Source organism: Trachurus japonicus, chromosome 11 (genome assembly GCF_045865225.1).
Source record: "Trachurus japonicus isolate A0001 chromosome 11, Traja_1.0".
NCBI lineage: Eukaryota > Metazoa > Chordata > Actinopteri > Carangiformes > Carangidae > Trachurus > Trachurus japonicus.
In genome coordinates, this window is record NC_140917.1 from 15,181,624 (window position 1) to 15,209,447 (window position 27,824).

At 42.5% G+C, this 27,824-nt stretch overlaps 1 protein-coding gene across 2 annotated transcripts in view; it reads right to left on the reverse strand.

The window, feature by feature from the left end:
- ext1c (exostoses (multiple) 1c) overlaps positions 1–27,824 on the reverse strand; it is an 83,189-nt gene that overhangs the window by 44,943 nt on the left and 10,422 nt on the right. For both annotated transcript variants that reach the window (XM_085791219.1, XM_085791218.1), the window contains exon 2: positions 26,099–27,535. In XM_085791219.1, coding sequence (XP_085647345.1) covers positions 26,099–27,045 — 947 coding nt within the window. In that variant the 5' untranslated portion in view covers positions 27,046–27,535. The remainder of the gene's footprint in view (positions 1–26,098; positions 27,536–27,824) is intronic.

The window sequence follows — 27,824 nt, forward strand, 5'->3', positions numbered from 1 at the left end:
TAACACAGTGCACAGCTGTTTTAACAAATTGCTTAGCCCTTTTTTTTTTTAAAGTGAAATTATACATTTCTGACCTATTTTTTCTTCAGTGAGGGTGAAAAGGCTTCAGGCTGAATTACCACAGACAGGCTGGGGAGGTTAAATGCTGAGCAACGGACTTGACAAACGCATGGTTGGTTTTGGTCTTTTTTTCTTTTTCTTTGTGGGATTTGCTGACAATAAGAAAAATGTAGAATAACACCAGCCTCATAGTTTACAATTTATAGAAGTCTGGCAGTAAAGTGGCATACATTAGAATGATGCATTTCTACAAAAGTAAGCAAAAAAAACTCACTTGTACTTCACATACGTATACACTTGTTAGAGTTTCCTCACTGAAGACAACAGATGTTTTTTTTATATTTTATATATATAACTGCAATGTATAAAATATTTCAGACAAATCATAAAAGAAGAAAAAAACAACTTCAAACACATCGGTTGCCATCTGCTTCTGAGACAAAGTTACTGCTGATGAATCCCTCTCTCCCCCTTTAATCTCTCCATCTCCTGCTCACCCCTCCTTCCTCGAGCTCTCCACCTATGTTATTTTGTCCTTTTTAACTACATTTATTTCTTTACTTATCATCTTACGTTCAGACGGCGAGGGTCACCGAGAACATTGATTTTAATGGAGGGAGGCAGCAGCGCCTGTGTCGTCCTCGTGCGAAAAGAACAAGGGAGAGTATAAAGCAGCAAGGAGGAGGGGGCACAGGAGGGAGATGTCCAAATGTTTGTTTATGCCTAATTGGGCCACAGATGAGCCAGTGGCCATGTCAGAAAGCAGGCTGTCCGGGAGGAAGGAGGAGGAAGGCATAAAGGAAGGGGAGGAGATAGGGGATGGAGGATACCGCAGAGGAGAAACGAGGAGCGGCGGTGGGGTTTAAAAGGAGAATAGAGAGAGGATGCAAAGACAGGAGGAAGCAAATGAGGGTGTTTGGCTGTGAGGAGAGAATATCAAGGACAGGACAGAGGAAGAGGGGTGAAAGAAGCAGTGTGAGGAATTAAAGGAGCGGCAGTGGAAAGCTCAGGGGAAGTGATATCCAGTAATTAAACAACAAGACTTGCACAGCGTGTGTGGCCGTATTACAAAAGTCCTTATACTGCTCCCCGCTGTGCACATTCAAAACTACACATTGCATCTAATTAGAACAACATATTGGAGCTACCATTCTCCCTGAACCTGCCCAGAGGGCTCATAGAGGTGTAGAAGTAATGTACAAGCATACATAAAAGGGCATATCCAACAAATATGCAAATATGTTTTAGTGCAATGCTGGTGAATCGCCTGCAGCAAGAAAGACTGAATGCTAAGATCAAAGTTGGTGATGAAATGGACAAAAAAAAAAAAAGCCGACTGAGGAATTTTAAAAAGGAAGCAGCAGCATGAAATGAATGCATTTATACCCACCCACTGCAGATAAAGACTGTAATGGAAACACAAAGAGTCAGCGGCGACTGCTGTATACAGTAAATAAAAGTTATGGGAATTGATTTTTCACCTTTAATGTGACCTCTGAGTGAATCTGTCCCAGTGACATCTCACTTTGAACCAGGTCATATAGGCAAATTATTAGTTTCTAAGACTTTTCTTCAACTTTTCTATCATGTGAGAATGGAGCGATAAAATAAAACTATTTTCCTCCGGGCATAATAATTGAAATATTTCTGATTCTGACAAAGCAATTAGCTTGTTGGAGCATTTAGCTGCTAAGTGATATTTCCCTCAGTTAGAGTTAGTGGAGACTGAAACAGAGCTAAAAGGGAGAGTGGATGTTGGAGGTATAACCCCCACATCAGATTTCTTTTAAAAGCAGTTAATTTCTCCATTTAGGGTCAATCTGCAGGCTCATTTTTGCTTAACTCAATATCAATAAGTCGTACTGCAGCACCATCATTTAGCTATGAAAAACAAACTCCATCTTCCAGTAAGTGGGGAAAAAACTCAAAAAGAAACAGAAACTAACTTTTTATGGGAAAAGAAACGCATCAATTACACTTATCTAGTGCAAGAGTTTTGGAAAGCAGCACAAAGTGGAGAGACAGGAAAGTCAAGTGGGTGTCAGGTGACTTGTAGACTAACTTTCCTCTGTAACCTTAAGTAGAGGGTAAAGAGAGACTGGGTCAGGAGTTTATAAAGACACAACCGCTGACATCAGTTTCCCTCCTCCTCATTCTATCGGAGAGAAATTCATTACATTCCTCCCCGGCTGTCCGTCAACCACTCCCTTCTGGCAGGGGTGACTTGTCTTGCTTTTTTCTTTCTTTTTTTTTTTTTACACGTTAGCGAAAATTTTTCAATTTCCTGTGGGCGGTTCGCGTCTGCTGGCTGTCGAAGCAGGATGACGCTGGGTATTTGATGTCGGCATTGTCTGGTTCGAGTGGGGCGGACGGGGACCCTACAGCTCTTGGGGGGAAAAAAATAAAACACAGAGAAGAAGCGGGAGATTGAAGTCACTCCAGCTCCCGCCTCAGAAGCTGACAGCTGAGAGATTAGTGGTTAATTAAGTCAGACGAGTTGACTGGCGTGCGGGGAACAGCCCCCGAGCCAATCAAAGTTTCTTTTGGTTGGAAAACAAGAGCAGAACTACCGCAGCCTCTGGGGAGAGCTCACTGGAAGAAACTAGACTGGAGCAAAAAGCAGCGTGAATACTTCCTTACTCCCTAGTTTCTCATCCCTCTCACACATCTGGAGAGGCTAGATAAGGAACATGTAATGAAAACAAAATGGTGATTGACACCTAGCTCGCTATGTGCATATTTAAAGGCATGCAATTTTACATTTTCAGGTGCAAGAGGATGCAAAAAAAAAGAAAAAAGAAAGAAAGAAAAAAGAAGATGAGGAGAGAGGGGAGGAAAGGGAGATACAGTATGTGACACTAAAGAATCCTGAATGACAGAGGAGACCAAAGACAGACAGAGAGGAAAAGAGATTTGCATGGAGCATTTTTAAAATGTCACGCCTCAGTAGGACCATAAACACCATTCTCTGACCTTGCCACCCAGCCACACACACACACACACACAGACATACACATGCACAACCACAGTGTAGGGGACGAAAGAAAAGAGAATAAAAAGAAGAGGTCCAACCAACCACTTCACATAAACACTACGGCTTTTCCCTTTGATAGCTCCTTCAAAGAGAACGTTCTGCTTTTGAAAGATGTAAATAGCTCTTTAATAACATCAAACAGGTCATGGAAATCACATCAAAAGCGTGAGCAGGTTGAAGGTTCAGCTAAAGCAAGGTCATGACTGTGAAATTATTTTTTTTCCAATTGTTCCATTTGGTCTTTTCATGTTTTACTTCAAATATACTAATATTCATAGTAATATGTGCTTTTCTTTCCAAGGGTTAGATGAGAAGACTGATACCACTTTAATGTCTGTGCATTAGCTAAGTCGAGCAATCATTTAGCTTAGCTTAGCATGAAGACTGGAAGTAGCTATCGGGAAGCAGCTGGTGAGGCGCTATCTGAAGGCAGGAAAAATCTGCTTTTACACCTCAGAGTTTGTACAGACTGAACAAAGCGGTTATAATCTGTTGACCCGTGAGCCTCAGAGGTGCTAGCAAGGCAGATTTTCTGCGCTAACCGGGTATGCTGTTCCCTCCTGGTTCCTGTCTTTGTGCTACGCTAACCAGCTGCTGGCTGCAACACAGATATGAAGAGTGGAATCAATGTTCATGTCCGTCTCTCGGCGAGAGAGTCCAAGCGTGTTCCTCAAACTATTCCCTTCATATCTTCCTTGAAAGGCAGTTTCACTTCCAAGGCTTTCACAAAATGGTTGGTTTTATCGAGCCAAGGGCAGCAGCAGAAGAAAAAATTTGAAATATTCAAGAGAGTGATGCACACAAGATAGCTCATGTGCATAAAAAAATCCAGTTTTTGTTTTTTTTCCTGGTAGACAAAATTTTAAGTTGGTTTGTCATTACAAATAATGTATTCCTTCATAGAGTCACAGGGGGTCTGGAGCCAGCTGACCCCGACACTGAGTGGGGGTACGCCCTGATCACGGTGCCAGTCTATCACAGGGCTGATATATCGACATAAACAACAATTTACACTCACCATCAAATATGTGCCATTCAGAGTCACTTATTAACCTAAACCTGCATGTTTTTGCTTTGGACTGGAGATTTGGGATTTGACACTGTGGAACAGAGGTTAACACGGCTGCCTCGCAGCAACAACGTTCAAGGTTCTCCTTTATATTAGATTTTATGTAAAAAAAAAAAGAAAAAGAAAAAAACAAGACAGAAAAAAATACTAAGCATTCAAATACAAGTTCCCTCACTGTGCCCTTGGCAGAGTTACCACAGGTGCAATTCTAATGGGTTTAGTTTAATTGTAGCCTCAGCTTCAGAGGTTGCCCCCACCTGGCAGTGAGATGATGAATGAGGAGCGAAATGAGCATCCTTATGTTGCAGTGAGGGAGCAAAGGACAGCAGACATCTGAGAGGATGACAGAGCTTCGCGGCCTTAGGTCTGTGTGTGTGTGTGTGTGTGTGTGTGTGTGTGTGTGTGTGTGTGAGTTATAGTGTGAGAGACAGAGATAAAGAAAACCCTTTCCACAAAACTGCATACACATTCAAACCAGAAAGCTAATATTTGACTTCAAAATAAAGGTTTTTTCCCCCATGGATATTCATTATATCCTTTCTTTTATCTTTGCAGTATATTATTTTTCATTGTTACAGTTCCTCTCACCCTACTTATTGTTTAGTTGGCTGTTTTTCCATTTCATTGCAACTGCACTGGTGCCAAATTTACTTGGCAATAATAAGGCACTCTCTGCTTCTGTACATTTTCATGATTTGCTGCATCAATCACAGCTTTGTTGCAGCTGAAGGATTCTAATCAAGAGCTACCTATGACTTAATGAGCAGCTTCATGATTGAACCCAGACCTCATTTGATATTTATACGCTTATACAGAATGGTTTCCTGGATGAAAGACTCTGAGAGGGAGGACGGGGGTACAAAAAAAAAAGAGAGAGATGAATTTCAGAGTCATCGTTAAATTTAATTTGTCTGTAGTTTATCATTTCTGAAAGTTCTACTCTTTCTCTACAACTTTGGCAAATGCACACACACTGCTGAGAGCGCTACTGATCAAATCATCACTTTCACCAACTCGGTTCACTTGGCACTTGTACTCTTGGCGCTGTCATCATTAGTGCCACTTGCTTGCAGAGCACTAGTCTGCCTCGCCATTAGCCGCCGGGCCAGCCCGCAGCGCTGGGAAGACTGAAGGGTTAAAGCACGGCCAGTTTGGGACAACGGTCGGAGCCGAGGGAAGCCGAGAGAAAGCTCAGAGAGAAAAGGGGGAACATTAGGGATGAACTCGAGCAATCAGCCCACGGCGGAACAGAGGCTGAGCAGGGTTCAGTGAATTAGCAGTATCTTTTCCCAGCATAGATCAATGAAGCATTACCGTTAGAAAGAAAGGGCAGATGATGAGAAAGGAGGATGGTGGAAGAAAGGGAAGGGGGAAAAAGGGACAGAGTAAGGGAGACAGTAACAAACCAATAATCTGCCTCTGCCTTGAGCGAGATTTCTTTCTGTGTGGGTTCTCTGCTTTTGAATCCCACCAGGGATGTCGCCAGTCAAACAGGGGGATCACATATCCTGGATGGCAGCCTTCCAGCCAATAATCAGGGAGCAAAACCATTTCAATACAAATGAAGGCCTGATTATAAGCTTAATGAATTAAGAGGCTATACCGGTGGCTATTAACAGTATTGTACCCACAGTTAAATTGCTCCCCACACATACACACACAGAGCAGCCCACAGCACACAAGGAAGCAAATGGATTTGGATTTCCAATGAAATCCACATATTGATAGGGCCAGAAGCTGCTGAGAATGTGTTTGCTGTTTTTTCAGCTGAGCTTCAGGCGCTTTGCTGCACTGGCACGCACGATAAAAAAAAGTGCTATGGTGCAATATTTTGAGTTTACCAAACACCATCTATCTTCAGGTTGGTGCCAATCGTTCACTTACAGTTTCCAGTTAGTCTGCAAATGGTGTAATCAACCAGTGGGTTTTCACCTTCGCCACCCTTTCAGAATAAGAGGCCCATTTCCGCCCAGAAACTAAAATTGACCAAGGCGGATAATCCAATACACAAGGTGTTCATTTGGTTTTTTTATTATAACCTCTTATAATTGTTATTCCACTGCACCTAGGATGAGAGGTTTCATATCAATGTGTGAATGTCATTACAGCCATTACTCACTGTCAGTCACTTCACAAACCAGACGGGGGAAATGAAACCTCACCGAGAAATAATACCTCAAGAGTGATTACAACCTCGCAACCTGTCAATGGGTGACAAATTAAAGGAATAGCCTGACTAAATTAGTGGAGAAGCAGAACAACTAGTGCAGACACTTGAATACTGCAAATATTCAAGAGGAAGAGATCTGAAAGTGCAACTTTAAGGTTTGTTGAGAAATTATATGAAAACTTGGCCTAGGACTTTTGACTCCACCAAAAACCCCATCTGTGTTGCACAATTATGATTTCATTTTTGGCGTTCGTATACAGGAACACTGCATGAAAAACAAAAACAAACACCTCTTCAAATCACAATCCACAACCACAGCAACTAAATAGAGGCTTTCTCAAGAAATGACCACAGAGACTAGAATTCAGCCTGGACGGCACAGCGGTGAATCAAACACCAGACATAGTTGAATTACAGTTGATTTTTCCTCCGCTGGATAATAAAACTCTGGTGGTCATACTGGAGTCACTGGGAGCTGTGATGATCTCCAGTCTACAAAGTAAGTGCTGCTAGATGCACAACGGTTCAATTTCTTTTTCCTGGATTTTAACTTTTTCTTTTCTCTCTGTTTCAGCCAGACTTTTTCTTTCAGCTTTGCTCCTCATGTAAGCGAGTCGGTGTCAGTCCAGCTGCCTCGGTTTAAACAGTGATAAAGACACACAACACATAAACGGAAAGCATGCGGGCGGAGTCACGGAGTCGCGGTGCCGCACAGAACGTGGCGAATAAAACGATGGCCTCAAAGAAGCAGAGCGGGCCGTGCAGCCTGCTCTACTGAGCCCATCACCACGGCACAGCCATGTCTATCTCCCTCTTGCTCGCTCCCTCATCTCTCACTTTGTCTGTGTCCCTCTGATGTTTTATTTTTCTCACTGAGCCACTGGCCCAATTTGTGCAGCAGCCCACTGGGAAAAGTCCCAGTTCTCCCAATGGCCACTTCTGCACTGATGAAGGACATTTATGGGGATTTCCCAGTAGGGTTTAGAGACTTGTAGAAACTATGTTTGATGCTCTTCGGGAGTCTTGTGGTTGCCTTTACCCTTACTGCACTTGGTGTTGCATTTGCTCTAATGCTGGGAAATCTTTGCTAGCCAATACACCAACTGTTGTTGTTGTTGTTGTGTTTTGAGACACATTTATATGCTTTTGAATTAAAATATATTAGCAGGAATAGCTTCAGATGGACTTCCCGTGTCTCCTTCAGAAGATTTAGACAAAACGACGTCCCCTGAAGGGCACTATCACAGCTCCTTTGGTGCCTTTGATCATATCACATTGCAGTCATCAACAAAAAGAGTTCCCTCAGTTCTCATGGAATGTTAGATGTTAACGTTTCCATTTCAAATCAGCTCTTTAAGAGCTTCCTTTCTGTGTTGTCTTAAGAGCTGAGATTCAAAGTTTGTTCTTAACCTTGGCAGCAGCTGTTGACAAAACAAAACAGATACTGGGTGGACCTTGAAGTGGAAATCTGGTCTCCAAGGTCAAGAATGGACTTTGAAATCCAACCAATAACAGCAAAAAATAACACTGTTCGCCAGTTTCTAAACTTGAAGCTGCAGTTTCATAAATCAGGAAGAAGAGCGAGTGCTGGGTGGCATGGTGGATCACTGCTGCCCCCCTTCTGAAGTGTCAATGAGTGAGAAACTGAATCTCCCGTCCTGTAGCTCCTCCCAAACAAAAATAGATGTTTTTTTTGTTTTCTGTCTGGATCAATAAGGAACCACATGTTTAATCATCATTGCATTAACCTAAGAGGTGACGTGGCAGTGAGGGCACTCTCATGGGAAGTTGAATTTTATGGGACACTAACATTGTTGTCTGGCTCATCTGCTGCAGTAGCTCTGTAGTAAACCGACAGCGGGCTCATTACCTGATCCATTCTCTCTTTTTCTCTCTGTGACTCTATCGCTTTCACTTAGTGGCTCTCTAACACACACACACACACACACGCATAACATCAGAAAACCTGCTAATGCACGCTGAAACGGATCAGACTTCCACTAAACCGCTGGACCTTGTTCTCCATCGGACAGACAAATAAGAAAATGACCACGTTCAGACACAGAAACCAGTTCGTGCCCCATGGAGTATGGATTGCATTCCGGGGAGGATGCCTCAATAGATCACACCATGTTTATTGGCTCCATGGATTCCCCTGAGTTCATTAGGCTCCAGAGGAGGAGGACGGAGTGCAGAGACTGAATATAGATTCACTCTACCACTGTCTGCTGAGCAGGCCTGGCTGCTCCATCAGCCTCTACCCTATTAGAGGCCATGATGGAGTGTGACAGAGTGTGTGTAAGTGCATGTGCATAGTAAGTGGGCAGAGGCTGGGTGGGTGGGTTGGTGGGTGCGGGTAAAGGAAGGCGTAATGCACTGGGAATGTACAAAATATCAGACACAGCATCTTGCAGCACCTGCTTTTGTGGAAGAAGGGTTGAAATTCCTTTACTTCATCTCCTCTCTTAGTGGCTGGAAATCAATATGAAATAAAGTTGATTAGAGTAAATTTAAACAAGAAGTTCAAGGGGAACGTTGCACGTTTGGTTCCACCACATTGATCGGACAGGTGTAGATACCAGTTGCTAAGAATTACCATGTGATAAGCTTACAAAATGTTATGTATTCTAACCGTACTGACTACAACGATAAAAGTATATTCATTTTTTAGCAACGCCACAGAATCTGTGATATTTACATCATAAATCATCATAAATTACTGTAAATTAGAAATCTTTATTTTCAAAGTTGAAGTGCATTTTGTACTTTTGCCTTTCTTTTGAATGCAGAACCTTTACTCATAATAAAGTACTTTTAAATTGTAATATTAATACTTTCATTTAAGCACAGCATCTGATTTATTTTTCCATGGGCGCACCCATCATTCCTATAGTAAAGGAAGGATTGAGGAGGGGAGAAGAGAGGAAATGACATGAGGAAAAGAGAAAAATAAAAGGGGGGAAGGAGAGGAGCAAATAGAGGACACAGACATAATCCACTTTTTGAAGTGAATCTAACTTGGATGGTTCTCACACACACACACACACACACACACACACACACACACACACACACACTGCACTGCACCTGATCACATTACGTCTTTATGGGCAAGAAGGCGAGGGGTGCTGGGGAAGCAGCAGAATGACAGACAACAGTGGAGCAAAAGAATAAATTCCAGAAATAAAAGTCAAGCAGCAACAGTAAATCCCTCTTCCTAAAGGATATGAAGCAGATGTATAGAGAGTGGTAGGTGAGAGTGAGACAACAAAAGAGAAGGAAGGAAGGGAAGCATGCAAAGACTCATCTTACAGTAAAGAGGAGGAAGGTCACTACACAGGGAAAAGGGACAGAGACGGAGCGCTCTGGTTACTGGCAGCCAGCGGACACAGAGACAGAGAGAGTGATAACCGGGGGACAGCTGGACACATAGAGACAGGGCAGGGCGTGCAGGACACAGTGCCGGCTGGGCTCACAGGGAGAAACATGAGCCGGGGGCGTGTGTGTGTGTGTGTGTGTGTGAGACTCCATGCACCGTGTGTTGAGAGGCCGATCAAGTGAAAGAAACGACAGCAGCAGTAAAGACAGGAAAGACAGAATGAGTGTGCAAGGGCATACAAGGGGTATGAATGTGTGTAATCTGGTGCTTGGCATTGGGTGAAAGGTTGGGAGTGACACCGAATGCTACTACCGGACTGTTAGAGGTCATTATAGTAGATGCCAACAGCGAGCTAATAGTAGGAATGATATAAACATATCACAGCAGGAAATGAACACACCGGGCTTTAGATGACCGACGAGAGTGGGCAATAGGACTGAAGGAGGAAGGATACGCATTCAATATTCAGTCAATTTCCTTTTCATGCTTCAGGTGTGGTGTGTTCACCTCGTAAGTCCAGGCTGAAATATCCCCATAACTATTGTCTATATTGTTATGAAATTCAACACACACTAGGACATGAAACAAAGGTTGAAACATGTCCTGAATTGAGCCCTGGACATTGTGCTTATATTAAATTACATGTTGTCTGCCTGTCTGTCTCAACCAACCAACCAACCAACCGGCCTAATTAGTGCTGAGAACATGCTAACAAGTGATGGGAATAACAGCGTTACTAACGGCGCTACTTTTTTCAGTAACGAGTAATCAAAAAAGTTACTGTTTCCCCCGTTACAACGCAGTTACCGTTACTGACAATAAGATGCGCTGTTATCAGTGTTACTTGACTCAAGAAGTACCATCAGAAAATAATACACCCATTGCGAGGAACTATGCCTAAGTCTGGTTGCTTTTCCTCTGTGTTGCTAACCCTCTGCCTGGCCATGTGCATTTGTTTACAACGAAGCCAGCAAAAAATGAATACATGGTAGCCTACGTTTGTGTCACAGTGCCACAGAGACGAGAGCTGGGACATCAGGGCGGAGGCCAAGTACTATGACAGTGAAAATATACACTCTGAAACTGTAGGGGGAGCTCTGTAGAGAAAAAAGAAGCAACCAAAACAGCGAAAAAGCGACCGACTTGCATAGTTCCCCTTTAACTCATGTCAAACTTTAGACATCCCTTCATATGACAAAGCAGTTTCCCACCTCTAACCTGTCTTGAAGCACCTGCTCGCTGAGCAATGGCAGCAGACACAGATGGCTATGTCATTAAAAGCATGGGACAGCGCGGTGGCTGGCTTTGAACTTAATATGCTTAATGGTGTGTATAATGTAAAGGAAATGAGGACTGAAATGAGCGGTGGATTGGAATGAGTCAGGGCCTGCTGTAGTGTGAAGGGGCTCAGTGTGCCGAGGTTTTAATCTACAGGAGAGACTTTTAGGTTGAGCAGGCAGAAGCAACATAAAGCTCATTTTTCACCCGACACGCAGAACCTGACAAAGTCTGTGTGTGTGTGTGTATTCGGTGCACTGCCATTTGGAGGAAGGCTGCGTTGTGTGGTGTGCTGTAGGTGAGTGTTCAGTGTAGTAGGCCATCTGACAAGGAAGTGCAGCAGGCCATACATCACACGCTCTGGTGTGCAACTGTGGCTTGTAGAGTTTGTGTCTATGGTGCAGTTTCTGAGAGACTACAAGTACAAGAGACATTTTGAGAGCAACTGAGGGGAAGTTTTGACTCTCTCTCTCTCTCAACTTGTTTCTCATTCATCATAGGTGATGAGGAGAGAGACGGGCGAGAGGTACAGAGCAGTCCCAGCACAGCTATCATTAAATAAGAGTACAACACAAGAACTCATGAGTAATTCATGATCTTATACACATTCTTCATTTGCTAGGTAGCAGAATAAAAAGCACTTATCTGGGGCACACACACTGTATTGTTTCCTGCTGGGCTTGGCAACAGTAACACGCACAAACACACACACCCAGCTCAGTCTATTACATTGCATGAAAAAAACAGGTGAGGCACCTGAAAAGCTTAATTATTATTCTTTCTCTACCATGCACTCAAGTAGAACTCCTAGAGAGAGTAGCACAATAAGGATTTTATCATTTGTGATCATGATTTTTAAAAGTTCAGATAATGGTAGCAGCTTTTCTCAATGCAACAGTGTTAAACAAGTTGGTGTTTGCTAAACGGCACAACAGCCGGGCTTTCAAAAGCTCCATAACACTGAAGAGGTCAAAAAGTTAAAAGAAAGTGTGTGACCTTGCACTTTCTGCAAAGATAAAAGATGCCCTCTCCATGCTACCCACTTGTTAATTAAGTACCATGTGTACTTCTTTAATGCTAGTATAAGAAGTACAATAAGTACTGTTAAGATAATGGCAAGAGGCAGGTCAAGTTCCAGCAAAGTCTTTGAACAGTCTGTTAATGCCATCTCAAACACCTACAATGAAGTGGAACTGAACTATTTGCTGAAGTGCACAGTGTGAGTGAGAAAGCAGAGGAGTCTGTGAGCTGTCAATCCAAATAGACTCTAAAGAAGTACACTGTGAACCGAGAAGGAACACAAGCATGCCACTTAATGGGAGAAGAGAGGACTTTATCTCTTGCTTATTGTGAGTTGGAGAAGAGAAAACAGGTTCTGCTGTGCCGGTTAGACAGACAACGCTGCCCACATAAACCTTTTCAAAGAGCTTAAGGAATAGTTAAGAAGCACATCTTGTGCTGAGAAATTACTGTAAGTAAGAAGAGGCATAGAAACCCTTTCACGTATTCCGAGATAACAGTATATAAAAAAAGGAAAAACAGCGAGCTGTGTTGCATTCACTGCCCACACGCAATGATTACCTGTGTGCGTTGCTGAAAACCAGTGTAAAAACTAACTAGGGAAAGTTTTTCAGTGAGTATTTCAAGTTTAGTTCTCCCTTCTTGATACAGGAGTCAATTGCCAGCACTCTTTAACAGTAACAGTATGAGGGTCTTGTCTGGATCTTATTTCCCATAATACTAATTCTAGTTAATGGTTCTAGCTCGGGGGATTTTGGCTTTGTAATAGTGGAATACAGCCATCCCTTTCTGCTGATAGCAACAGTTACTCAGCTCGCTGAAGAATCTCATGCTACCGGGTTATTAGCTTAGATAAGTGTGTGTATTCAGACTATGTGTCACTTAAGACTTATCTCCAGCTGGGTTTCAATAGTTTCAATAGTGGTGATATGGCTAAGAGAGATAGCTTTGTTAGCCTGTGAAGTCGAAGCAGCACTTTTAGCCTTTTCTGCCTGTATACATATTTGCATGTATAATGGGGTCAAATCTAATTGTGTCTATACTAAAGAAGTAGCAGCAAGTCCTTACTATCTTTCCCACACATGTACACTGTAGCCTGGACACTAACAAAATCTGATTTTCATTCTTGTAAAACATTTGCACATCTGTCATACATTTTGTTTTAAAGAATTGGTATCAGCTAAAATAAAGCTGTGAAATGTTCTCTCAAGTCAATGTGGAGTCAGGACCAAAAATTGAAGATGATAATTTCAATGGCTTTTTAAACAAGGACCTTGGGTGTTTAAATGAAGTAGCTTGTGAAAAATAAAGTGGGCCAACCCTAGAAGACAGCTAGTATCTCGGTGGTACAGATACATATTTTATCAATATTGCATATCTAATGCTATGTAAATATTAGTGCCGGAATGGACTCATTAATGGCAGATACACTACATTAAGGGCTCTGATTAGAATTGGGGTGAAAAAAAAAAAGAAAAAAGGGAGATGCCTAATAGAAAAATAGATAAAAGTCATTGCCACACAGATTAAAAACACACATTTATCTTAAAAAAAAAGAAGCAGTGCTGACGTGTGAATGAAATAATTAAGCAACATACATTGACGGTGACTGAGGTGGCCCCTCATCCAAATCCCAGTTTAACCCCAATATCCCACCGTGTTATTAAAAAACGGGGTACATAGATCATTTTAATGCTGATAGTGCAGCATATATTAGTGAGTCCTTTGAACCCTCCAGTGGTTGGGATTATCACTATGTATCAGTCATTCATCTCAAAACCGACCAATCGGAGCGCTCCACTCTACATCAAAGAGAGAGAGAGAGGGAGAGAGAGAAAGAGAGAAGTTGCCATTAAAAAGCCTTTTCATCTTATTGCAAACTTACACTACACAATATTTTCTGACCTAATTTTACACCAGACATCTCAGGCAATTTAGTAGTTTTGCAAAGAAGTGCTAGAAAGAAAGAAAAAAACCTCAGAATGTGTTTGGGACAGTCTAATTGCGTCAAAATCTGGGGTGTGTATGCAATGATTTAGCTGCTGGCTTCTTTTTTCACATCTGATGGTGAGGTTGAGTGGTTTTTGAAAAACACATTTTAAATGGTAATTTCCCATAAATAAATGTGACGTCCTCTTTCCCCCTCTAATTTCATTATCTGTTCTCCCTTGATACCACTGAGTTCCTCAAACATCAAGAAATTATGAAGAACAGAGAGATACTGCTAATCTCCCATTTTCCCCGGCTCCACAGCGACTAAACCGTAGAGACTCTTACAGCATGGCGGTGGTGAGGTCAAAGGTCGATAGATGCGATTATTTAAAAAAAAAACGAAAACAAGTGAAATCCAGGGCACTCAGAAGAGGCTCTACTCTTTAACTGCATAACCAATGAGAAATGTCTTCCTCTATGTCTCTCTCTCTTTTTTCTCTCCCAACTGCATTGTCATTGTCAAAGCTCTTACGCTCCAGTTGGCCTGGACAAAAGCGAGCAAGGTTGCCAGAGGCTTTTCCTGCTATGATCTCTGTGGTGTTAGCTGGGGTTGATAAAGGGCCCCGATTAGGGAACTGAATGGACACCCATTAAGAGGACATCCACACTAGTGAGGGAGCCTCAGGCCAAACGGTCTCCCTTAAAGAAAAGTGATAGGCACCTGACCGACTGGAGAGGTGAAATATTCTGGGGGTTTTAAAGGGCAAACAAAGCATGAGATGCAGACATCTGAGAAATAATGAGCTGATGGTGAAAAGGCTGCATATTTCACTTATTGTGAATATGAAACTTTTGTCTACCAGTGGCGGCACCAGAAAAACAATCCCTAGTTTGGTTATTTCCATGCAAGTCTGCAAATAGTACAATGCAACCTTATCCAAACCACAGACACCAAAACAAGCAGACAGAATAACTGAACAGTTGTTCATACTGTCAGGCCTGTAAAATGATGAACAAAATGTTGCTGGTGTATATAGGTCTTTTGAGGATCACTTATAAATTACTGCATGGGGCTGAAATTTCAGTCAGGACAGAAGCAGTAGAGTGAAACTGAATCTCTTATCCCACAATATCCGCATGGAAATGTACTCAAATATGCCTGGGTCACAATAGATATTATTTTGGGAATTTGTTTCTTCACAGTATTATAAAACCCTTACGACTTCTGCATGAGACACAAAACACTACATGTCAAGTGAACACAGCCAAGTCCTCTCTAGAGAAGAGAGGGGTCATACGAACTCATGTTAAAGCACACACACTGTTTCCAGAGAGACACATATTTCAGTCTTCAAGCTATTATAAATGCCTCTTGTCTCTTTGGACATCCACTCTGAACCATTTCTGGTTGATAAATATATTTAAAAAAAAATAAAAACGAAGATATTCCCAAATACTGTCAAAATAATGTCATAACTTGGAGCCAACTCCCATATTATCAGTGAGACACAGAGCCCCTACTGTAAAACCGCGCAGCAGCACTCATCCAGTCTACATGGATTAAACTTGGAAATCCTTGAAATCCCTAAAAAATAAATTGAGGCTAGGATTTCTCAGTAGTTACGGTCTGTACCTGTGTGTGACTTTCAAGTTACTACGGCTTCCAAATTCCCCAAGCCCATCGGGCAAAAACAGATGTATATTTAAGTGATGACTGTTTTCACATGTGTCTGTAATAAGTGAACACAGCAAGGTCAACGAACAGACAGAGGATATTACAGGTGAGCTGATTTCCTCCGAAGCAGCTGGACTGTGTTAGCTGCACAATATGACTAGAATTTATTATGATTTTCAAGATACAGAAGCAGATCTGTTGTCTCTACCTCTACTCTATAAAATAAAACACAACACATTCTTCAAAATTAACAAGTATTTGTTTTAGAAGATGTTGAGTATAATTTTAGCCCTTTAGATTTAGATTTCTTGTTTGATTTTATGCATGCCCAATAATAAGGCACACTAACATAGACAGAATAAGACCTTTATTAAAGGTTACTAAAACTTTTACAAATGCTTTATTCATTTTGGTTGAATGGAGTAATTAAGTGTTGGTAAATCATTTAAAAAAGGATTGTGAAACCATCTTCCAGGTGGTATCTGGTCCATTTATCCAATCATAATATATTCAGATATTCAGATCATTTAAGATTTAGCAAATTATGTGTAACATTAATGAACTCTATGTTTTTGGCAGGTGGGCCACAGAAAAAGAACTTTTAAATAATTAAGTGAATTTGTTAGGTGTTTACATCAAACAAGTATACAGAGCAAATCATTCTAAGTTATGTTAATGTAAAATAAAATCTATTCTCTTTGCTCTGTTTTTGGTCTCCACCAACTCCAGGGGGAAATACCTGAAAGGAACTATAACTATCTATAGAACCAAGGGGTGTGGTTTGTGGATAGAATAGAATAGAACTTTATTAATCCCCCAAGGGGGAAATTCACTGTGTGTTTATCACTGCATTCAAACCCTTTATTGTTACAATCAAGGATACAATATGCAACTGAATTGAAAGTGCAGGTGATTAGTATGACCTGCCTATAGAGGCCAGCATGCTTAAGCACAGACTCCTAAATTTGTCATTCTATTGAAGTGGATTAAGCCTCGTCTAACACTGAGGCTCATACTGTAAACCATATTGTATCTTCTCCCTGCTCCCTTCCAACCAATAAATAAGAAATGTGATTTGCCATGATATTGTCAAATTGTGAAATTGCCTTGGCTGGAATAAATAAAAAGAAAGAAAGATATAGACCTTTCTTCCCTTAACCTTTCACATGCTCATCAAGACACATGACACAGGAGTGGGTGGGGGAGTAGGGTTAGTTTGGTGTCAGTGAAGGAATGCACAGAATAGCAGGTAAGACCAAACACTCTTAGTCAGTGTTGGTGGGCATACAAGTCTGCACCTATGTGCATGTAGCTAACACAATGGCGTGCAAGACGATTGTGTGCAACGCCGCTAACACAGCTGTGCTGTCAAAAAAAGTTTGGCCTTCATGGAGAAGCAGAGTCTGCTGATAAATCATGCATACCGGATCTCAGAACTACGGTAGGAGGCTTGCAGTCAGCTGGAGGAGGACTCTGTGCAGTACAGCATGATAAAAAAGCAAAGGCGGCAGACAAGATGCTGCGAGAAAAGAAAAGTTAGAAGGTTGTGTAGAGGATAGAGTGTGAGCAAGGTGTGCAGAGTGCAGCCGTATCACATGGTGTCTATCACAGCAATTAGATTTACAGTAGTTTTAATGCAGGGATTAGAGTTAAGACTTGTGAAATGGAAGTGAAGCCTGGGTGTGGGAGATACGCCTACAAGACAGTCTGTCATGCTACATTTTCTGATCTTGTTTGTGTGCAAAAAACAATGTTGAAATCTGCTCAAACTTGCACACCGCAAAACCTTCCAGAGTTTGATTGCCTCACGATGTGGTGTGGCTCCTGTGTCACTGGTTTTGCCGGTGTGTCCTGTAAACATCCAGCTATTGTCGGTTTAAATCCCTCCAGACTAGTTGCATAGATTCTAACCCTACTCCAAACAGACCAGACTGACGGGAAACTGCAGCTCTGAGGAAGTGGGAAGCTACAAATGTGATTTCAAATTTTCAAACAGTGAGTAGCGTTTGAGAGAAACAATGATGGCACGGAGACTGGACCACAAACATGGGAAATGACAAGCAGGTTGTGACTGGCTTGTGTTAGACAATACATTTCATTTTTCTCAAGACTAAGGAATGAAAGCTGTGGTTTTTGTGCCTTTTCAGATAAACAGTGTGGGGAGCTGTAGCAGAGGAATCAGAGAACACAAGTCTCTGCCAACACTTAGAACTCGTCCAAGTTAATGTTACAGCCAAAGTCATCATTCCCATAAGAAGTAGTCAAGTTAAATTGATTTTTGTGACCTTGCAAACATGACTTTTGGACCTGATACCATCTCTCTCATAGTTACGGCTCAAACACAACAATCATCAAGACGATGGAATTTCAGACCAGGTCAGACCCAAGACCTAACAAATTGTTTCAAGACCAAAGATCTATCCCTTCACCGAAATTCATTGACATCAGGTCATCTGTATTCTGTACCGTATGGCATTTCAGAGCTTGGGAAACATTACATCTCATGTAATTCACCTTACTTTTAGCTCTATGTTTGGTCTGAATTCCAACTCTTATATGAATTACTTTATTGACTGATACTAATGGTATGTTTTTCCTGGAGGAAAAAAAAAAGCTGCAAACTGAGCAGAGAAAATGACTTTGTGGTTGCTATGGTTGAGATCAGGCAACCCTAGTTTGAAGCAAATAAAATAATTAATTTTGTTTTGATGACTTTAAAATAATTTTACAACATTATGACTTCACATTTCATTAACATACTGCTGCTCTTACACACCATTGCTGCTGGTTGATTGATTGCATTACCTGATAGCATCATGCTACTGCCTTTTGGTGAGCTCTCTTCCCATTAGCATCTGTTTGAGCTGACTGTATTCTGGATTAGATCTAATTATTCTCGAGCTAATTCAGGTCAGATCTGGTTCTTCTACAGTCTCCTTTGGATCAGGTCTCCCCTTTTTTTGAAAATTAATTAATGCATGTCAGTCTGAGTTTAGTTTTCCTTTGGTTTATTTTGGGCCTGGTCCAACATTTTTGGACCTGCAAAAAAAACCTCTACCTCTAAGTGGCTGATGGGAGAAAGTGGCTGATTGACAAGATACACACACCTTGGTTTTACATACCGGTATTACTGTCTTAAGTGTTTCATTTATATAAATGAGAGAGGTTTCATGACATGAATGAAAGTATTCTTTCTCCTTAAAAGTCTTTCTCTCAGAAACAGATGTTGGAAAGAGAGGGTCATCTTACAATCAGGGTTGTTTTATATTCAGGGCCATGGTATGTGGCTCTAGGTGCTAACATGCATAAGATACTCCCTAATTATGCCTGCCTGTCTTTCAATGCCTTGTAAATAGAAGATAGATGCAGTGGATCAAGGAGCTTCTTGGCTAGAGATTCAGGAGACAAACAACATACCTGTGGCTTTAAAAGTGAAACAATGAGCTGAAAGATGCTAAAATGCAGTAATGAAGACGGTAACTGCAGAATCCAGTGATAACTGTCTGTTCACCCTCTTTTACATTATGCCCTGTCATTTGATCCAATGCTATCATTAAAGTATGAGCAAAAATGATTAGTAATAAGAACAAGAGGGTCCAGCCCATCTGTTTCTGCACTTCATGACATTATAAATATATTTGACCAGACTTGACAAAAGCACAAGAGATGGAGGAAGAGTGATGTGTGTGGGATTAGAAGGACACGAGCTGGAGAGGAGGAAAAAGAACGGAGGATGGAGTGAACAAGTGCCAGAGAATCACAAGGCTGCCTCTCATTTCCAAGTATTCTAAACAGAGACAGCAGACGTGGGCCACAGCAACCACACACACACATACACACACCAAGACCACAGCATCTTCAGAGGTACAATTTCACAGGCCCTAATTACAGTGGGCTGCATCGCTTCTTCTTTGGTTTGCCAAAATCTCAAATCGTACACACACACACACTCGCACACACTGCTTACAGATCCAGACAAACACGCATACGTACACGACGACTTTGTGTGTACACACCCACATATTAATTCAGATTTTGCACGTACTCAAGTTGTAACTACACAGCCACGGGAGGCCTTCTATTTCTAATGTCTGCCTGCAGATAAGAGTGACGCTGTTTTCCTTTCCTCTGCTGATTCATTTTCCACGCAACCACACTGAAATCCTTTGTGGGAATTATTACACTGCATTTACATGCACATGACAGCATAAAACTTCGCAAATTTCCTGTTCAAATTACATATGCATGAGAGCATTTCTAAAGCATTTCCTTCCAACTTTCACCGTGGCGAATATACTATTAAATGGCTGCTCCCGCCGTCCTCCGGTCCTGCCTCGTCTGATTAGTATGCTGCATTCATCCCCAACTGTTAGCCAGGTTTTAAAGTCTGATTGTCCACCCTTTCTCTCGCAACCTTGAGCTGCTTTCAAGGAGGGTCGTGAATAATGACCCATCGGCTTCCAACACCAGCCCCCGCTATATGCGCCGAGGCCATTTAAGGCAAACAGGGAGTTACAGCGTTTTTGACCGTCTCCTGTTCAACCCCGCCATCAATTCTCCTTCACAAACACACACTCACTATGTCCACACTCGGTCCAAAACTGGAACCTGAGCACTCTGTGTTTTCTGTGGTACCTTTTGTATCTCCTAAACATCCCTCTCTTTCTTTCTTCCTGCCCTCTCTCTTTCTCACACTCTTGCTCATTTACATTCACTGTACAATGCACGTTTCTCTTCCCTTTCTTAGAGAATTCTCCTAAGTGAGGGAAACTAGGCCATTAGGCTGCAGCACAGCTTCTCCCTCTCTTCAAGTATCCCCTTCTCTTCCAATTCCCCCCTTTTTCTCTCCGTCTCTGTCATCCTCCCTCTTGCCCTGTCTCATTCTCGCTTTTTCCTCAAGTTGCCTGCGGTATCCTTTCGTCTTTTCCCCCGTTTTTTTTGTAATCTCCCTCACATGACATTCTCCTTTTCTTCCTTCTCTCTTGCTTCTCTTATTGCCCTGGGTACCACTGTGTCCTACCTCTAACTTGCCTCTCTCAGAACTTTGCTCTGTTTTTTCTCCTGCCATCCATAATCCATGCACACAAATACACACTCTGTGTTACACACTAACTGAATAGACCCAAAAAGCATTTCCAGGCACCTTCTGTTTTTCCCTATGGCAGATTTTAATGGGATTTTCAGGTACCATTTAGCAACCATTCAACAGTTTATAAGAATAAAATTATTCTTATAAGAATAATTTTATTCTTCAAATAGCAGGGACAGAGGTATTTTAACTTAATCTGATTTTAAGAACTATTTTGCTAACAACCATGAAAACATTATTTCGTGTTAAGTCAAAAGAATGTGCATTACACATTTATTCTCCAGTCCAACAAAAATATATGGAGCTCTAACTGTGTGTTCACACCAAAAGCTTCCAAAGCTTCAAAAACATCAGAAGTCATTAACTTTCAATGAGAGCCCGGCGACCAAAGCGTCAACTGCTGTCAGCCGCGCTTCCAAAGCGTCACCAGACGAGAAGTTGAGTCACGGTTAACTTTATGGTAATTAGCTATGACGCGGTTCGGAGGCAACCTGTCAGAATAGAGGTGTCCTTCGGCTCCTTTAGATGACCAGCGCGATCGAACTTTGACGTCAGTCTTTGCAAAGGGGTCAATCATTCAGCACGTGTCTGAGCAGAAAGATCAAGAGATACCAAGCAAAGTTGCTTAGGGTCACAGATGGGACTTAAACAGTTACTGTGTTTGGAACAGTTCAGCTATGCAATGTTGTTTCTCAGCGCAGCATCTCTGTTTGCTACCCTCTGTTGCCATGGCCTGATAAAATGCAGACTACAGACCAAGATATCCCAACCCAGAGAAATAAATCTAGAGGAAAAGAGAAATTATGTAATTCGGGTTCAGCTATGGGCTCAAATAAGGGTCAGATTTAGATTATGACCTTGTGAAATGAGGTTATTGTATAGTAGTTGTAGTATAGTGTAGTTGTGTACCACCAGTTGTAATCCTTTGAAAAATCTGCATGAGAAATTCAAGTGCACAATGAAGTACACACACCAATTTTGACAACCTGTGTTTTACATTCTCCTTACGTTCTCAGCAGTTTTTTCAGATGATTTCAAGGACATTCACATGTTGTGTTCTTACTGGTGATATATATACCAATCAGGCATGACATTAAAACCGGTGACTGCTTTTAATCTTGTGACTGATCTGTGTGTGACTGCCTGCAGCCATTAAGTTGGAAGGAAAATAACTGAAGCTACAAATTAACTTTCAAATCAAATTACTAAGGGTTCAGAATTAATATGACACACTACTGATATACAGCAATAAGCCACAGCAATTAAACAGTCACCTGCTTTAAAGTCATGGCTGATCAGTGTGTAATCATTGACATGATACTAAACGTCATTTCTAATACGCCAAATCCCGTTGATCCTTATTTGAGCCCTTATAAACAACGCTTTGAATGGGCACTAAAACATATTGGAATGAACAGTATTAGAAAGGTGATGACCAGACATCGGCCAGCAATAGTCTCCCTTATATCTTTTGAGAAAATTAGAACAAACAAAATCAAGATAGTTTTTCAAGCTTTAGTAATTTGAGTATTTCTTTGTTGGAAAAACTCATTAAAGTTAATGGAAAAAACAATAAAAGCAATTTGAAGCCCAATTAATTTTCTCTTTAGCTTGAAAAGGTTGGATGGTACATTAAGGTTGTTGTAAAGGTGAAAAAATAGAAGATGTTGCGCACGATCATCTATTGATCTCTCTGTCCGAGTTCCCCTCCCCCGCTCCCTACGTCATCCTCCTCCTCCTCCCTCCTCCTCCTGCTCCTCCTCGTGCCCTTTGTCCGTTGGTTGCTGTCTTGTCCAGGTCCCTCAGGGCTAATCTGCTGTTGTACCAGATGCATGCGCTCATTAACCTGGTACCACCTTCTAAGAGCCTCATTGACTGTGACACAGTCTCACACACACACACACAAACAACACCACAAGCTCATGCATACACAGCAGTGACAGCCACGCACACAAAGACGCGTGCTTTCTCAGTGACGGGGACTATTATCATTATTATTAGTACAGGCTCTGGATTATTGACAAAAAGATCTGGAAGAGTGAACAAATAAAAGGAGAATACGGCAGAGTTAGCAGACAGATGGAGAGGTGAGGTTGCGTCTTTACCTGGCATGAGTTTGGTTTTCACACACAGACTTTGCTCACGTGTTTTCTTTTTATAATGTCCTCTTTTTCTATTTCTCATTCATATGAATTCAACAGTCTCCACGGTTCTCATGTTCCACCCTCAGAAATCCCGTTCTTTTCTCCCCAATAAGACATTCAAAAGGGTTGCTAATAGAGAGATGTGATTCCCCCGGCCTCCTTCTCCGCCTGCCACCCCACCCTGAGTTCCTCCTTCACACCTCTCTCTGAGGCTAAAAGCCCCCCCGTGTCCAGATAAAGAGACTTCATACAAAAGGCAAAAGAGGGAGAGGAAAAAAAAAATCATCCAGTGTTTTTTTTTGTGTGTGTTTTTTTCTTACAATCGGCAGCTGTCTCTCACATCGCCTCCCCTATTCACACTCTCACACCCTCAGAGCTTTTTGCCATATCCAAATCTGCCACAAAAATACCTCCAGGGATCCCTCCTCCTCCTCCTCCTCCTCCTCCTCCTCCTCCTCCTTTGCTATCCTCTCCCCTCTTCCTCCTCCAGCCCCCCCCCGCACACCCAGGTGTCTGACTGGTGGGCTGTGTGGAATAAATGAGCTCATTCATACAGAGTCGAGCAGCTCCATCCCTTTGCTGCCCAGCCCAATGTAAACAAGCCTTAGGTAGCCAGTTAGAGGCTGCATGCTAGTAGGTGCGCGCTTGGATCAGGACCACCGCCTCACTTGGTGATCCCAGGGTAAATCGTATTTTAAAATGCTTCATGCTGAGAACACCCGAAAACAGCGTCCAACAGCCACTGGCTCAGAACCAAATTGGGGTTTAGCCCTCAGCTCTCCTTATGCCACAAAGGTTCAGTCAGTCCAGTAGAGGAGAATCATCTCAGCAATTTAGATGTTTTTAAAAAAGCACAATGTAAAATACTGTACAGGTCCTAAATGACAAGTCTAATTATAAGTCAGCTTAACTGTATATCCCCTTATTAAGTTCTTTTGAGTGTGTGAGTGCACTTCTACTGTCGCTAAAACAATTTGTCAATGAATCAATGACTTGATTGACAGAAAGCTATTATTTTGACAGTTCACTGGTAGTTTAAGTCTCTCTGCCTCTTGTGGTATGCGCAGGCCTTTACAGTGCAGCCCACACTGAGTGGGTGAGGGATATAGGTTTCAGAAACACAAAGCTTGTGTTGTGTGATGGAAAACATTTCTGAACAGCTTTAGCTTCCCATAAGTCGACCTCAATCCTTCTGCACTTGAGTTTTTTTCTGCTTCTGTTTGTCAGAGAATGAACCAGACGAGGAAATTAATTCCTGCAAAATTCCTAAACACATGAATTATCTTTGTTTATTTGTAACGTAACAACCTATCATTGTGGAGCAGCGGTACTGTTCATAATTCTGCTGAAGTTATCCTGTGGCCTTATTCTTAATGTCATAGGCTGCTATAGAGTCATGGTTGAACAGACAAACTACTTTTTCTCTTACGCTTTTCAATATTCTGATTCCTACTTTTAGTAGAATCCATCTCCTGCTGTCTGTGAATGTTCTGCACTGTCAGACTATCCTGCTCACGGTTCCTGTCTGTGAATGGACAGGCACAGACTTCATAATGAGGAGCTCTGTCAGCACTTCGGTGTCTAACTTTCATTGCAAAGTGTAAGTTAAGCAAGTTAAGAGTGAAGCACAGGGACGTATTGTTCCTCTGTATCAGCTGTGTAATTACCATGGTATAGAATATAAGAGGATAATGACAGTCGCACAAAACGTCATTGAACTCGACTGGATCACAGTTTGGCTTGTATGATGTGATGTGATGTTCGGTTACGGCTCAGGCAAAATGCTGCAAGTTGGTGCAATGGAATAGAAAAATGTAACAATGAAAAATAATGAGCATTTGCAGCACTTGTCATTACCAAGATGCTATACTTAATCTTTTACAAGGTCTATAACACTGTAATTACCCACTACTTTGTTGCTTTAGGATATGTATTAACTTTTATATCAGTAATTCAAAGTACTTTTACAGCTATAACATCAGCCCTGTTGAGTTCTCTTAGTAACCATCAGTAAACAGGAACTCGTCCCTTAGCGCTCAGAGATCCCACCTATTCTTCAAATTGATAAATCCAACCTTGGAAAGCATGTGTTTGGGTTTACAATGAAGCCCCTCTATAATGGATAATTAATACAGTACTACACTGTGATTACAAATCAAGGTTTTACCAAGAAGATCAATCCCTGGAAGGTACTGATGACACCAGCTAATGATTCAAGTAAGCAAAGAAAATAATTGCTTTTTTTTTTTTGAGTGTATGCTTTTATTTCCATCTGTTTTTAAAATCACTGTCTGCGTTCTAATAAGCCTGTAGAAGGCTCTGAAAAGTACTTGAAAGGATAAGACATGTTTACCAAGTGGCTGCTACATTGTGTATTTGGCAGACGAAGTGTTTCCTAAAGCTTTTCATTATTAACTCAACAATAGTGCTCATATTCTTGAAACGCTTCTCTCTAAAGGAAACAAAAAAGAAGAAAAAAAAGAGCCCATGCAGCTTAGAGGGGTGAAGATTGGATTTTAAAATAATATATGTCTTTGTAGGAATTGTTTTCAAACTATGGCAGAGGTCTCATGCTAAAATTAATTGGTTTTAATAATAAATCGTCACACTCAGCATTGCTGGAATCTCATTTCCCCCAGTGTGTTTTATCCGCCCCGCCCAACATCTAATCTGTAGAAATATCATTGCAAGTAAAGTGGAAATGACAGGGTTATTCCCCATGCAACAACAGACAACAAACAACAAACAACAACAACAAGAAAACCGTTTCAAAAAAGATGTCTGTGTGATTAAAAACATCTCAGGGTCAGAAACTGCATTACATCGCATCCATTGTTTAGTTGTACTTCGAATATTACTAACACAAAGCTGTAGGTATTGACCTGAGTCTACATTTCCAGGGACCAAAGTTAATGTGTAAAATCTTTGATCTGAAAAGCGAACACCGCCAAACATCATAAACTCAACCAGTCTAGAAACCGTGCGGCAATAAAAGAGAGACAAAAATACACAAAAGCTACCACTGACGCTGCTTTGTAGAAATCTGACATCCAAAAGACCAATAAAACGGCATAACAAGCCCAAATAAGAAAGCGAACGGGGCAACACCACTGTGTATATCCCAATAAAAAAATAACACTTGACTCTTGGTTTTCCCTGTATAGTGCCACAATGACTCACAGCTCGTTTCTCCTTTTAACATCACCTCATTACTGCCCTCCCCGCTGGCCATGTGACCTCGGTCTTACCTCTCGTATTCCAGGTTGTCGTGGTCACAGCGGGAGTCTTTGTGCTTCTCCCAGTCCTTCCCGTGACGGCACGTCGTCAGCGACACAATGTCTTTCCCGTTGTGGATGTGATGGAGCGCGTTCCTGGTGTCTGAGCCGATGCCCGTCAGGTATCGCTTCCCTTTGAACATTAGCAGGTACTTCCTGCGCGGCGGGATGGTGTTCCTCACCAGCCAGCCCCGCTCTCCGCCTTTCTGAGGGTGATCCTTGGAGAACAGCGGGATGGAAACGTCAAAGCCTGGCCTGAAATGTTCCGTGTTGAGGCTGGCTTTGGCTAACATGGCCTGGCCGATGTTAAAGCCCAGGTCCTCCGTGTAGTTAGGCCAGGTGCCTGAGTACAGGTTGAAGATCAGGTGGTTCCTCCCGTCATTCCACAACGGGTAACCTCGAATGCGTTCGTCCATGTTGGGCACAAACTGTCCTGATAGCTGGTCGCGATCTAAGGTGTCTATCCCGAGCACGAACAGACATGCTTCCCGGGGGTCCGACGTGTAGTACCGCGACTCGCCTATAGACGTCAGGATCTTCCTGTAGCTCTCGGACACGCGGTCGTTTTTCTCCGACGGATATATGTACACCCTGAACCCTTCCCTTCCTCTGCGGCGGCACCGAGAGAAGTCGAAACAGGTCTCCATGCGGCAGCGGCTGTCCTTATAAATGGCGGACCACGCCTGTCGCCGCTGGCGGGGCGACTCGGACGTCCCGGGGTCCGTCTGGAGCTCGTCCAGGTGGGCATAGCGGGGCAGGAAGGCCCGGTCGGTCCAGTTGGGCCAGGGGCGCACGACCTCCCCCCGCTGGCGTGTCAGCAGGCGGAGCAGACGTAGCTGGACTCCTCCGCCCCAGTAAAAGAGGACCAGCCAGCAGCACGCACACAAGCCCAGCAGAACATACTTCTTACGCGCCTGCATGGGGGCCTGTCACTGTCTCTTTTTTCCGCTCGGCCTCTCTCTCTCTCTCTCTCTCCCTCTCGTCCTCTGTGTTTCTTTTCCTCTGCCCCTCAGCTCTGTCGCCTCACAGGGGTGGGGGACTGACTTGTGACTTCTAACAAGGAGCTTCTAACAGAGGACAATGTGTTAACAAGGACATCACTGCCTCTGAGTGTGGCCTGGGCCACTTTGCCATTTAGAATGATGCAATCCGAGTTACCGACTGCCCTCTCTCAGTCTCTCTCGGCCTTCCCCATTTGCTCTCCACCGCACTCTCAGATGTGTGTATTAGTCTGTCTGTGCTGTGGTGTGTGCTGCTGCTGCTGCTGCTTCTGCTTCTGCTGCTTCTGCTGTGTGCATTTCTTCCGCTGCCCAGCCTGGTTGAGAGTGATGAAGGGTGATTTCTCCGCTCTCTCGGGCCAAGCTCGCTGCCTCATGGTGCCTGGCGCGACTGCTGTCTGCAGGGCCCCTCCTGGACAGAAGTAAACAAACAAGAATACAGATCAGTACACAGACAGGGTTGCCCCTCCACAACTGACATGGAGACGCAGTCCGGGATTGGCTGCGAAACTGCTATTTCAAGAGATGCCATAACTAACACTTATGATCGCCCGGTGGGTATAAGCTTTCATCCGGATAGCTTTTCATTTTGGAAAGACATATGTAATCTGCAACCTCAATCACATTTAATACACAAAAACACACATGTAATCAAATGGCAGTAAAGCTGCAGAGTTGGGTAATGTTTCACATGCAGTAGA